Source organism: Nicotiana tabacum, chromosome 18 (genome assembly GCF_000715075.1).
Source record: "Nicotiana tabacum cultivar K326 chromosome 18, ASM71507v2, whole genome shotgun sequence".
NCBI classification, from domain to species: Eukaryota; Viridiplantae; Streptophyta; class Magnoliopsida; order Solanales; family Solanaceae; genus Nicotiana; species Nicotiana tabacum.
Window position 1 is genome coordinate 150990545 of NC_134097.1, and position 15488 is coordinate 151006032.

Sequence of the window (15488 nt, forward strand, 5' to 3'; positions counted from 1 at the left end):
AGTGATGGTCTTTTGGGTCATCACACCACACCAGACCCGAATCGCCTAAAATTTTGCCGGCCAATAAAAACTAGCCTAAGGAATAATTAGTCATCGTCTCGCCGTGATCGTTTCTCATTTTTTGGCATTTTATGGTAATAAAACTGAAAATCTGCTTGATTCTAAGATTTTCATATGATATAGCCCATGCCATCTGTATTTATCAAGACAACGACCTAAATCACTTAAAATTTTGTCGGCCCATAAATAACGAGAATTCTGCCCAATTCTCAAGTTTTCGTGTACTATAGACCACGCTCATTTGCATGCATCCGGGTGACCTGAATCATCCGATCGATGATGTGGATTATATTACACAAAAATCTAGGAATCATCATGAATTCCTGTTTTATGGCCCTAAAAAGCCAAAAAACGAGGAACGATCATGGCAAAGTGATGATTATTATTCATTTGGTTGTTTTTTATGGGCGAACAAAATTTTAGGAGATTCGGGGCCGATAAGCAGAATTTATGCATATGACGTGGACTATAGCACATGAAAATCTTGAAATCGTTTTGAATTCCTGTTTTATGCCCCTAAAACGCCAAAAAATGAGGAACGGTCATGGCGAAGCGATGATTATTGTTCATTAGGTCATTTTAGGCAGGCCTACAAAATTTAGGAGATTTGTGATGGGTCGCCCAAATTTATACAGATGACATGGACTATAGCACTCGAAAATCTAGGAATCGTCTTAAATTCTTGTTTTATGGCCCTAAAAAGCCAAAAATGAGGAACGATCATGGCGAAGCGATGACTATTGTTCATTAGGTCGTTTCTTATGGGCCCATAAAATTTTAGGCAATTCGAAGTCCATTGCTCGAATTCATGAAGAAGGGGTGGACATTAGCAAACGAAAAATTATAAAATCATCCTGAATTCCTATTTTAATTTACAGCCCTAAAATCACAAAAAAATGAGGAACGAACGTGACGAAGCAATGACTATCATTAGGTAGTTTCTGATGGCTCCATAAAAATTTTGGCGATTCAGAGCATGTCACCTGAATTTATAAAATATAAACTTTATTAAAAAAATTTATGATTATTCGTCTATAAAAAAAAAGGGTGGGTTGAAAGTTGAATCTTTAGGCTATTTTTTGCGTAGTCTACCTATTGTTTTCTCAATACTCACTTTTTCGTCTCTTTTTTCTTATAAAAAAATGATTTTTTCCTAGGGACGACATATATTATTTTCTATAGTCTTTCTATAAGATTAGTTTTTTTATTTTTTTTTTTTGCGAAAGAAAAAGAGGATGCAATACGAAAACTTCCTAGGGAGTCACACCCAGAGATGATTCTAACTCAAACATTTCCTTACAACGATATTATAATGCAGCCTAAGCCCTTATGTTGTCTCAATGAGCAGACAGTTAGATATCATTAAAAAGTCCCACAAACAATTTACATGATTCTCATATAACCCAAAAAGAAATACTCCATAACATATAGGCCAATATGTTGTTAGATCTCCTTTTTTTTGGTTTCTCGCTCGGTATTCGGTACCTGTATTGAAACCCGACTATATCCGGATTCGCACCGGGTAGAGCCCTATTTGAGGGGTAGCGCTCCCTACCAAAGATTTTTCCATACCCAGGACTCGAACTTGAGACTTCTGGTTAAGAAAGGAATAGCCTCATTCACTACACCACGTCCTTGGACGGTGTTCTTACATCTCCTCCAAAACTATAGCTAAAAAGTGAAAGCTATGAGGTCTAGAGAAACTAGTCATTTCCAAATTCCCAATAATTGTGAGAAAAGTGAAGGGAAGAGAAAAGAGAGCTAGAGAGGGTGGGTGAAGTAACTAACTACAGTACTAACTTTTAAAAATAAAGCAGTCATTATCAAGGATTGTCCTAGGATAAATAGGAACTTTTTCAAGCTTAATTAAAGATTTCAGGTTTTAATTTGGGGTATGAGAAAAATCTTAATAAAAATATTTCTTCCTTTAATGAACCATATATAACGTGAGTCTAAATTAGTCGGGATTCCAATACGAATATCAGAAAAGAAACTAAAAAATAAAAGAGAAATCTTTCATATGAATATATGCCAAACTGTTCTCTTTAAATTGAATAAAGACTGTGGACTGTGGTCCACTAACGAGGCATCACATGTGTTGTCTTGAAAAGCATTCATCGTCGGCACCTTACCGCAGCAGCAGCTATTGCTGTTGAAGCAGTGATAATACGTGAATAGAATTAATGGGAGGAATTGCACGTGTCTCGCAATGAGGACGGATTCAAAATTTAAATTTAATAAATTCAGCTTTTATAACTTTTAGTATTAATTTTATTGTACTGTTAAGATTATGGGTCCAAATTTAATCCTTGTTGAGATTTTAGTTAAGTTTTTGCATATAAATCTATATTTCATAACGAAAATTATGAATTCAGTTGAACCCATAGCGGGAAGACAACATTTGCCCCTACCTACCAATCAATGAAGGGGGCTTGACTGTGATAATAAAATGAGATAAAAATTACGAATAACAAGGGTCTAAATCACAATAGAATAAAAAAAACATAGTGATATCTTTTTATTGTTTAAATTTTTTTTTTTTGTGAACCCAGAAAATCTGCAACCGTTACAGCCTCTGTCCTTCGGGTGAGCACCCTGTGCACACTAGGGCTCTATCAAGATTATTGTTTAAATCTTGATGGACTTAGTTATCCCGTATTTATACTAGTCACCGTGAAATAGTTAATGTCAACGCAAGCTGATTCGAACACTATAGATAAAACACTAAAAATAACAGTTCAAATCACAATAGAGAGGAAATAGACGATAATATTTTTTCGCCTAAGTGTTGATGCACAGAATTATCAATTTATGTATTAGTAAAATATATTAAATAATAGTAACTTAAAAACTCAAGAGCATGGAAAGTGATCTAAGATACCACCATTTATTGAAAAGAAAGAATTAATGAGAGGAACTGCTGATGCGTGAACACAATTAATGAGAGGAATTGAATTTGAAACCAACCTGTTAGAATTTATTGTTTCTATTTACGAAGAGATCACCCCATGATCTTCAATGTGCGACATGTGATTTCCAAATAAAACTAAGCAATAAAATTTGAGATAATGATTTAAAATGAAACAACCAAACCTTAAATATTATTGAACCAAACCACTTAATTGGGTAAATTCTTCTCATCTGGTTTGTCCATCTTTACCTTATTGTGGATATATATAATCTTTTCTTTTATTTTTCCTTCTTTTAAATTTCAAGTGGATAGAATCTATGTTTTTTTTTTTAAAGAAATGAAAAATCATAACTAAAGTAGTAGTTTATGGTTAGCATATTTTGTAGAGTACATGCTACTAAATCGTTCGTACGTAAATTTAGGATTTCACAAATTGATGGACAATCCAAAAATCTAAAACCAAATATTTTGATTGATATTAATCAAAATGTAAAGAATATTTTCAAACGAAAACACTAAGGTTGGTAAGGAGGATTTTTCACATCCAAATTAAATTGATGTCGGTAGGGATTTAACCTCCTCTTTTCCCCATAAAGTTTTTCACTCTATTATATTTGTACGTTCTTTTTCAGCTAGTTTCACTTATATATTATTGATCATTAATTGTAATTTTTATTTAGCTAATTATCTTCGTGTAATTTATAAATCACGGGTTTGAGTCGTAGAAGTTATATACCGTCGAAATCGGACTTATCCACTACATGACATATAGCTCGGAAAGTAAGGAATTGAATATCGACCCCGAGTCCCATCGAACCAGAACACAAGGTCAGAATGTCCGTCCTCGAGAACATCGAGTCCATGATCCATGAATCGACCCTAACCCCGAACGAGTTTGAGGAAACATTGTCAGTATAACCAACAGAAGACTGAAATAACAGAAGGCCGAGGTATCCGGGACCGGTCGGATATTACAACGGGAATCTTAGCACGTATCAACAAGGAACCGGTAAATCAGCAAATCATGAGATCTTTTACCTTTTATAGGGTTGTACCTAATCTAGGATTTCTCTACTATATAAAGGGGGTCTGATTCCTTGTAAAGATCATTGTAACACGCATCCCTAAGCAATATAATGTTATTTTCTTTCTGTAAGCTACCGTTCCTCTGTATCTTGATATCGTTTGAATTGCATTTAGTTCAAGTGCGACTGACTTGCCAAGGCTATAACGGCTCAAGTTGTGCGGTTTGGATCCACTTTTTCATTGCTTATTTTAATTGTATCTTCAATTTATTACTTTGTGTCAATTTAATCCACGCATCCTTAAAATTACTTACAAATTCAATTGTTACCTGATTTTGAGGGTAAACAGAAGTAGCCACTAATACTTACATTATGATAAGCTGTCTACATCATATCCCTAGGGGTGCAACTCTTTCCCGAACCTTGTGTGAATGCAAGATACTTTATGCACTAGGCTACTTTTTTTTCATGTAAAAGTTCACTTTATTGACTTTTGAATAATAAATAGTACTCTTAAAATAAAATTTCCATATCCCAAAGCACAATAATAATATATTTAAACTTACATACCTACCAAACACTCTTTTACTCTTTACTGTTACACAATACAAGCATATTCACCATATATAAAGTGTTAAAAATCTCAAAAAACAAAATAAAAAATTATTTTTAAAAATGTACCTAATACTAGGAATTACATTTGACAAGGTTTAAGAGGCTTCCCACAAAGACAATCATTATAAGTAAAACTCGAAGCTTCAAGGTGGTCGAACGGAGAACCTGCCGGAATCTGGCCGCAGAGGTGGTTGTGACTAACGTCAAAGTGACCGACAAATGTCGCCGACGAAATCGATTTCGGAATTTTTCCTCTTAATTTATTGTACGATAAATCCATAACCATAAAATACGATCTTTCATCAAATGAATCAGGAATATATCCTTCAATTGAATTCTTGCTCAAGTTCAAAATATTGATACGAGAATTAATTAACGTTGGTGGTATAGTACCAGAAATATTGTTACCATCAAGATTTAATGTAGCAAGAACGTGCATTTTACCTAGAGATGGTGGAATTGTACCAGAGAGTTTATTTAAAGAAAGATCCAAATCGGAAAGTCTATAAATATAGGAAATAGAATATGGAATTTTTCCAATTAAACGGTTTCCACTCAATAAAGCTCGACTTAACATCCTTAATTTTCCGAAATTTGTTGGTAGGGTTCCGAAAATTCGGTTGTTACGGAGATCTAAATGCATTAAAGATGATAAGTTGGTTAAGGAACGAGGAATCCTACCAGAAAGACTGTTATCGGCTACATTTAACACGGTCAGTCGACTCAATCGACCTATCTCGGAAGGGATTGGCCCGGTGAGCTTGTTTCCGATTAGGTCAATGATTCGGAGGAATGGTAAGGACGTAACACATGATGGAATAGGGCCGGTAATGCCCTTCCAATCGGCGATAGTAAGGCTAGACAGCCTTTCTAGCTTACATATCGCCGGAGAGATCGTACCGGTCATGTAACCGGTTTTGTGAGCTTTTTGGAAGACAGGATCCTCTGATTCGCCTCGAAGGTTAATGTCAGCGACTCGGTGAGTTAACTGGTCACAACTCACCCCGTACCATCCGTGGCAACAATCGTAACCTTGCCACGTGTTGAAAATGCCCAAGGATGACTCATTTAGGGCAGCTCGAAAAGCTAACAATGCTGCCCGATCAGACGGCGGGCAGCATTGTACGGCCGAGATTATGCCAAGAAGTAAGGTGGTGATGTATAAGAAGCTGCCCATCATGAGGGTTTTTGTTTCTCTCTCTAGAACTCAGTGAGTTAGTTTCTCTCTCTAGAACTCAGTTACACTCTCTCTTTCTCTTGAAGAGTACAACTCTGCATGTGGATTCTTAACTTCATGCACGTTGAAAAGAGTGAGACCATGTAGGGTTTTATATAGTACTGTGAGGGGGTTTTCTGTTTTGACGATTTTGCCCTTCACATGTTGTGTAACGATTTGAGTTAACAAGTCTAACATGCGTAGGGATAAGATGATAGCCCGTTTGGCCAATCTGCAAAAATCAGCTTATTTTGAGAAGTGTTTTTTCAAAAATGCTTTTCTCAAAAGTACATTTGGTGAGAAGCAGTTTGTGTTTGGCTAATTAGTTTGAAAAGCTTCAGAGTAACAATTAGTGTTTGGCCAAGCTTTAAAAAACTGCTTCTAAGTGTATTTTTCTCAAAAATGCTTTTCAAAAAAGTATTTTTGGAGAGAAACTGCTTTTTTCTGCTTCTCCAAAACTGCTTCTGCTTCTCCTCAAAAACACTTTTTTTCCTTAAAACTTGGCCAAACACCTTAATTTTTTGCCCAAAAAAATACTTTTGGCAAAAAAAAAGCTTGACCAAATAGGCCATGAGACTGGAGTAAGAAATAGGGAAAAAGAATTAAATGAAGGTGATGAGAAATGGCTAGGTGTTGGACCACGTGGCAAGTAGTCATCCAAGTTCTTGAAATGAACCAATTAATGAACAAAAATATTAGAGCCTTGAACACAAAAAATATTTTATTTTGTATTAATTTTCGGAGGTACTCCTAATTATTATTATAGAAAATATATACTATAATATAGTATTAAAAAAAACTAACAGTTATAATGAAATGTTATTATAAAAAATGGTTATTATAGAACGATCTAATTGTAATATTTTCTTGCATTAATTTTTGGAGGTGGGAGTTATGGGAGGAGCGTAGGCATAAAAATATAATGATTTTCACAAGTATACAAAAGGAGAAAGAGTAAATTCCACTTTACATATAGGACTTCTTTAAGCATTTCTGAACGAATTTCTTGTAGTTACTTGGAAAATGAAAAAGACAGCTCCTTAATTAATGGTACTTTTTGAGAGCGAAAGTGGACTTGAACAAATTATTCGTTCAAAATTTAATCGAGGTGTAAAATAAAGAATGACAAATATTTTTGAAATAGTAAGTATTTGGGCATCTCATCACCCTTGATGACGGTCAGCGATAATTAATGAAATAAAGATAAAGCTGCTCACACAAAATATAGTTGCATACTCATTAACGTTTTTACCATACTCATTAGTTTTTTTAAATTTTTAATAATAATAGTGTTCGAGTTTGCTTGTTCCTACCTTAATTATTTCACTAGGTACTTGTTAGTCTCATCAAAGCAAGTATCGAGTAATTTTGCGCACGAAGAATTATATATATGGGAAAAAATTACATAGTAATGTTGAAACTTATAAAAGTTATAGTACACAATTTCTAAAACTTTTAGGGGTCGCTTGGTATGAGGTACAAGTAGATATAGTGCTAATATTAAAATTTAATACTACCTTAATACTTTGTTTGGTTAGTAAATCTGGTATAAGTTATTTCTGGATTAAAATTAGTATCGGGATAACTTATACCTTGTAGGAGGTGGGGTAATTAGTGCCGGAATAACTTATATCTTCTTCTCAGAAATTATGCAATTGTCATTTTTAATACAACATATCAAACAATGGATAAAAACCAATACCAGGATAACTAATACCAACATAACTAATAATCTCAGCATAACTTATTCCAGCATAAGTCGTATTCAAACCGAACGACCCTTAAAGAAGTCCAACAAATTGCATCTCAACCTCTCTTAACTCCTATAAATTGATAAAATTAGCCTACTTAAAAGAATGAAATATCCAATGTTGATATAATGACTTGTCTTTTTCGGTAGGCAAGGTTTCTATATCCAGTTTAATGAATTTTGGAAGAAAGCGTTGACAAATCCAAGACATGGTCATTTTCTTTTTTGAGTTTCGCATTGAGATCCGAATAAATTTTGATTTGCGCAGGAAAATTTTACTTATGGGAAGATATCGTTATTTAACAAATACAACTTTATATTAGACGTTTAAATTCGAGACCTTCAATTAAAGATAAGGAGTACTTGCAAATCCATCACGGTTCTTGTTAATATCCAAGACATATATTAGCTTAGGGATGTACATTTGATTTATCGATTCGATTTTGACCCTTATCGATAATTACTTATCGATTATCGATTTGTACATATGCTTATCGTTATCGTTTCAATAAGGTTTCGATTTTTTCGATTTCGATTTATCGATTTTTGGGGCTTATCGATTACACCAATAAGAAAATTTGCGGGATTCCACGGAAAGTATATTGCTATAAACACGCCTAACTAATATGGACAAAAATAAGCTAAAATAAGACGGAACACCGTTTATAACATAAAAATTGTGTCAACAAGCACATGCAACGAAACTAAAGTAAGGGATCAAATGTATGCCACCAACACTCCAACGGTATAAAAAAATAAAAATACATCATCACGGCTAATTCTATTTTTCATTAATTTGAACTTCATTCCCTTGAGCTTTAAATATGATCATTTCTTATATATGGTAGATGAAATAATAGGGTTAGGGATTTAGGGTAAAGGAAAGAGTATTATAGAATAAGGGTAAAAAAAAAATTTAGTATATCTTATCGGTTTATCGATAAACCGATAACCGAAGAGGATAAAATCGAAATCGAAATCGATAAGGAAAATTTCGAAATCGAAATCGATAAATCGATAAACCGATAGCAAATAATCGATTCGATTTATCGATAAACCGATTCGAATGCACACCCCTATATTAGCCTGTTTGGCCAAGCTTCTCCAATCCTAGAAGCATATTTTTTTCCAAAAAAAAAGTATACTTTTTTTTCAAAGTTGAAGTGTTTGACCGAGCTTTTTGGAAGAAAAAAAGTGTTTTTGAGGATAAGCAGGAAAAAATAACTTCTCTCCAAAAACACTTTTTTGAAAATCACTTTTGAGAAAAATACACGAAGTAATTTTTAAAAACTTGGCCAAACACTAATTACTACTCAAAAGTGTTTTTCAAATTAATTAGCCAAACACAAATTGCTTCTCACCAAAAATAGTTTTTAAAAAAACTCTTTTAAGAAAAAACAATTATCAAAATAAGCTGATGTCAAACATATTGTAATTTTGGGTCCACCAAATATATTGTTTCAGACAGTAATCTGGAGTCTGAACCATTGCCTCATAAAAAAGAAAAATTTACAAATTTGGCAGAGTTAGGAAGCAGTCCAATTTTTAAAATTTAATTATTTTCCTAGGGACACGTAAGAAAATTTCTGTCCTCTAATATTCAGGAGGGGTCCCAAAAGGCAAGGGTGAAATTATGAAAGAACCCTACTTATCTTCTGACTATTATTGGCCCACAATAATAGAAGGTCAATAATGTTATAAAGATTTATTGAAGATGTGAAAATCTAAGTGAAGGACAAAGGAATTATTTGTCCATGCATGGAAGATATGAAAGAACATGGAATAAGGATTCTCTCCACTAATAAATGAGAATTAAATCTTATTGTAATAAATTTTTCTCAAATGGTATAATGTTAGTGAAGAATAAAATAGTAGCTCTCCTGTGTGGTTTGCGAACTATTGCATAGAGAATAAGTTATCCAGTGCGCACCTGAAAAGTAACGGCTGTGGATTTCCCTGAAAATTTTCCAAGAAAAAAAAATAGTATTGCTATTTGTACTATTCATTCAAGAGTAAAAGTTAAATTTAACTCAAAAAAAAAGAAGAAGCTTAATATAACATTTATATATATAAAACATTTATAATAATATACTTCAATTGTTAATATGTTACTTATCTTCCTTTTCATGTTCCAATCTAAATTTAGTGTAGGTTACATTTCTATGAGTTCTAAAATCATAAATCTGGCCTAATGGTTAATAAAATAGAATGCAAAAGCTATAGAGATACAAGTGATTACCTGGTACTACGATTGATGGATAACAATAAATAGATCGTCTAATAGTTGAAGTGCGTAGGCTGATTCGAGCACCATTATTACCTTAAAAAAAACCAATCTAATAGATTTGCATTTTCTCGTTAAAGAAAAAAAAAAAAAAGAAACAATAAAGCTAAGTTGGGTAGTGTTTTATCCTCTAGAAGTCGGTATTATCCTAGGTAGGCAATGAAAAGATAGAAAAAGCCTTTGAATAATTGAAAGACAATCATTTAATTAGCACCAGCAATTTTGTCTGTCATAACTAAGTAATGATTATGCAATTAGCAAGATTACATGAGTATAAACATGTGCAATTTTACTGATATCATCTTGATTAGTCATGGTCTTAATTCAATTCCAACTTTTTCTTTTGTGACCAAAATTTTGATGCTCTTAAAAGAATATAAGTATTTGCTACTAATATTGAATTAATACGTATACCGTGATAAATACAGTAGCGGAGCTGGTGTACATGTTACGGGTTCAGCCGAACTCAATAACTTTAATCCAAATCATGAACTTGTCTTAAGAAATCTATTGAATACTTACAAATTTTTAATTTAGAATCTAGTAATTTAAAAGAATTAAAATACCGAACACAATAACTTTTAAATCTGGGCTCCGCCTAAAGATAAATATGTATTCGGGTTCTGCATGCATCACTCGTCACATCTTGAGAATTGGTTTCATCTAAAGGCTGAAGTAGCAGATCAATTATCACCCATGATTTCTGTGATCAGTTGCGTATATGTATAGACAGACACAATACAAAAATCATATTATTTCCATTTTCTTCAACAAAAATCATATTATTTCCTAGTTAGCTTCTATTAAAGAAGGCGAATGTTGGAAAAACGATAAAGTTATCTTGGGTTTGAGCCATATAAGCAGTCACTTGCTTGTATTAGGGTAGACTGTCACATTGCACCATTTGAGGTGCGGCCCTTCACTGGACTCTACGTTAGCTTCTATTAAAAATACGGGATGCTTTATGCACTGAGCTGTACTTTACAACTTGTTTAGATATTAATTTAAATATAATATTTGTTTTGATTATTATTTAAATTGTATCGTATCGTTAAACTCATTGTTACGTAACGACGAATTAACAGTGGCATTTTATGGAACGACCAATCGGTGTGGTGGCGTCGTTATCGTATTTTTTTCTTTCATCTTGCTCTTTCTTATTATTAAGTAATCTTATTTTATCTTTTACCCTATTTATATAATAATTCTACCTCGTACGTTACTTTTTTCTTTATAACATTACAAGTTTATTGTTCATATTATTGGTACATGACATCATGAAATGACGGCAAACAATACAATCTATTCTATACTATATTAAAAGTACGAAGGCCCTTAGCGAAATGTCGTTCGCCTTTTTTACCCTTTAAAAATAAAGTTCATACTAGATAAAATAGTTATTTAATTATTTAGGCGTTTTAAATTATAACTAAATTTTGCTTATCAAATTTTTCTTTATTTGAACTATTATGTAGGAAGTCCTAATATTTAGGATTTTAGAGTTAATTAAATACATTTGAACAAATAGCTAATTCAAGAAGATTAAAAATCTATCTAGCAATCATAGACGGGTTTTAATAAGAAAAAGGTGACTTGATATCAACCAAAAATAATCATAAAAGTCCCAAAATTTTTAAAGTGACAACCTACTTTTTCTTTAAGGTTTAAGACCTTTTCAATTGTTTCTAATCCTTTTGTTCATTTACAAACGAAAGGCCATAATTTTATACTTCCAAATTGCAACAAATATTAATTTAATATTTTAATTGTAAATGCGATTAGATTTTATATTTTAAATACATTAGTAATAATATTTATAAAAATAATTACATGAGATTCAACCAGTAACATTTATGTATTTATTAAAATAATAATAAAAAGATAATCACAAATTTATTTTGCACACTACGAGTTTTGTTTTTAACCTCAAAACATTTTAAATTTGTATGCAATTAATTAATAAGCTATAATAATTATTTATTAGCTACAAGATACGTAACGAGTGAAAAGAAATACATGTGCAAAATTTATTTTCAAAATTGTACCTATCTACATCATTATTAAAAGCATGAAACTCTAACATGTTATCATTTTCGTAGAAATTTTTGTAGTCAAGCTCTAAACCCTATGTCAGTTAGTTGATCATGTTTGTATTTTCTACGATGAACTTACGGACATCAGTTTTTCAACATGAAAACTCTTAAATCTTCCAGAGTTGCTCGTTCTTGCTAAAACTAAAATCAGAGCATGACAAAAAAGAAAGCATGATAATTTTTGAAGTTGAAGTAATAAAATTATAAAACTTGAGCAAAATTAAAGTCGAATATATTGATTGAGGACATTTATATCTTTATTGAGTTAGCTAAATAAGATCAATAATCATCATTTTTAGGAACTTATACCGTTTCTTTTAACTTGTATTTATAATTAACTTAAATATATTTTTAATATAATATTTATGTAAGTTTTAAAAAATTAATACTCATTGAGACAAGGTACACGCGCAACGTGCGTATTCTAAAACTAGTCTAACCAAATATTTGTATACATTAAAACGATACAATACAATATTATATTATACGATACGTTATGAAACGACATGTAACAACCATCCAAACAAGCTATTTGTTAGCTTATATTAAAAAAATATAGATCGCATGAATTTCGGCATAAAACAAGTTATTGAAATTTGAAATATAGATTCCCGTTCCTAGGTATTATCTAGTGAAGTTCTTATCCCCTAATTTGTGGGATTCTTGACTAAGATTTTCTAGTTGACAACAGAGAAAGGAAAGTATATATTCAAAGTATTTCCAGAAAATCCTCACATGGTTTAGACTTAGACAGACTGCAAAATAACTGCATGTGTTACTTCTTGGAGAAAAACATGCCATCAAACATGGATCTAATTACCATACTACATATATTCGCAATCTTTTAGTCCTTTTAAGGGTCGTTTGGTAGTTATCCCAGGATTAATTATTCCGGAATTAATTATTCCACCTTTCTATAGGGATGAAAAAACGCTACAATCTCGGAATACTATACCGCAGCTTTCTAGCTATCAACCTAACATGAGATAAACTCTTCTTAAATTTAGTCCCGAAATTAATTATTTTTTATCCCTCATACCTAACAAGACCTTATTATTCAATATATAACTAACTTTTTTCACAGTGGCACTGTTGTTGTTTTCTTTTACTAAGTTTGGGGTGAGGAAAATTAACTGGAAAAAAGAAAGAAAATTTGGTGATACGTACTTAAAATCATGGATAGTGATCAAATTTTACGTTATTTTTACCATAGTCATGGAACTAATGCTTGTCACTTAAAAATAGCTGAACTTTCCTTTTATTTATCAAAATTTAAATCCTTGCAAAACTATCAATCGACACCGAAAATTAAATAGGCATGCCAAATTAGCAAAAATGCCAAGGAGGGTATGAAGTGTCAATCTTTCCATGGAGCCGGGGAGACGATCCAAATCATAGTCGGTGTCCATTATTTAATTGAGCATGACGTGTTCTGCTAGTCGGGCTTTTCTTGGCTCTGCTCGCTCTGAGCCAACAAGTAATAATTAAAAAATGACGTTTCTTGCCTGCATTAAGATTTAAAACTTGTCATAATTTTTTTTTTAAAAAAAGGCAATCATTCAGAGTCAAGAAAAAAATTTAAAAATAGTGAATCAAGATCAATCATTAAAATTTCAGTTATGGTTTATGAAGTAAAATCATAAAAGAATTGTCCATGTATACAGTTCATCCTTCGGAATCATATCGCAACACGAATCTGATTATATGTGAAAAAGGAAAATTAAGAGTATATCGAATCGATAAATTATCCCCACCTCATGATTTGCCCGATAAATTTTTATATGATGAAAATGACGTATTTATCCTTGTTATTCTGAATCATGTGATCATTCATTTTGGGATGATATTTCTTAATAGTTTTTAATAGACCACTTCAAGAAATTGCGGAAAATTCAGGTGATTACTGTTTTGGTTTGTTTTCTCAGTTCAAAGTTCGTGTTTTCCATAAATAAATTAATGCGTCTCTGAAATTGACAGGGTACTGCAATTATAAACTTATGATATTCATTCTTTTATATGTTATATGGAGTTTTACTGGATATTTTCAAAATCTCCGTGGGAAGAGATTTAGAGCCCGTTTGGCCATAAAAAAAATTTTACTTTTTTTTTTTCAAAATTAGTATTTGACCATAATTTTTCAAATTTTCACTCGAAAATGAATTTCGGAAAAATTTGAAAAATTCCAAAAAATTGTTTTTTAAAATTTTCTTTTAGATTACTCACAAAAATTCAAAAATAACCCAAAATTATATTCATGTCCAAATACAACTCTAATTTTTAAATATCATTTTCACTTTAATTTTTTTCCCCGAAATTTTACAATTCTTATGTCCAAACGCCCACTTAGTGCTGCAGCCGACTCTGAAGACAATAACATGCACATAACATCAATTTATGCAGTACTTAAGTTACAGTGCTGAATCATATTCTTCTGCTATCATTTCTTACTTATTAGGAAATACTGTATAATTAATATTTCGAAAAAGTTAGATAGATTTGTCGTTCCCGTTGAATGATGTAGAATCTGATTCCTTTCGTGTCATAACGCAATCGATTAGATTTTTGGCATTCATATGAGTGCCGTTGAGGATCAGAATTTTAATTTGATGAGTTTAATTTTTATGCTTTTAACACTAAACCTACTGCATGTTAAAAACTAAGGGCTCATAATGTAATATTTAGTGATATTTGGTGATCTTTGATATATATATATAAGTCACATATTAAAATTATGAGTTTAGTTGAACCCATTGCTCGTGAGCTACATTCACCTATGTTGAGATGTGTATCTTAAAATGGATATGTATAAAAGATTAGATAAAGTGAGAGATGACCATATTAAGTGCAAGTAATACACATAGAATGAGAGAAGATCGCTTGAGATGGTTTGGTTATATATCCTACGCCGATGCACCGGTTTATAGGTGTAAAATTATATTGAGTCAATGAATGTTAAAAGAGGACGAGATAAACCAGAAATTGCATCATTTTGAAAAAAATATTACTTTAACGATTAGGGTAGTCTAGACTTTTTTTACATTAAGTTAGTTAATATGTTAGTTATTAGTTTTTAAGTTAGTTAGTTGAGCTCAATTAGAAGAATAAACTCACCTATATGTACATACGCGTACACCTTATGAAGACTAACTTTGAATAAGGAAGATCATAATTTTCTCTCTCAATTTTCTCTATATCAATCTGCTATTGCTTCTCTTCTCTTCTTCATCTTCTGGGTCTTGATTTCTTCTTCTATAATTCTAATTTGAGCATGGTATCAGAGCAATCAAAGCAAGATATTCTAGCTTTGAGTTGATCCAATTCTTCTTTCACATTTTTAATTCTGTTTCTACAATTTCTTGGTTGTACGGATTACATCTAATTCTAGAAAAATGAGTTCGAACAATGAACAAGATGTTGTCAATGTGACTCGGACAACTGGGACTTTAACTCAACCTACTAGCATATATTACAATCAACCGATGTTTCTTCATCCTTCAGATGTGAGCAGAATTCAGATCATTTCCTTCCAACTAA

At 32.0% G+C, this 15488-nt stretch overlaps 1 protein-coding gene across 1 annotated transcript; it reads right to left on the minus strand.

Moving 5' to 3' along the window:
- Positions 1-4455: 4455 nt before the first annotated feature.
- Positions 4456-5922, minus strand: LOC107780748 (uncharacterized). The gene has a single exon (XM_016601330.2). It carries the CDS (start codon positions 5789-5791, stop codon positions 4691-4693), a length of 1101 nt encoding a protein of 366 aa, XP_016456816.2. The 5' UTR covers positions 5792-5922; the 3' UTR covers positions 4456-4690.
- Between the last annotated feature and the right edge of the window lie 9566 nt (positions 5923-15488).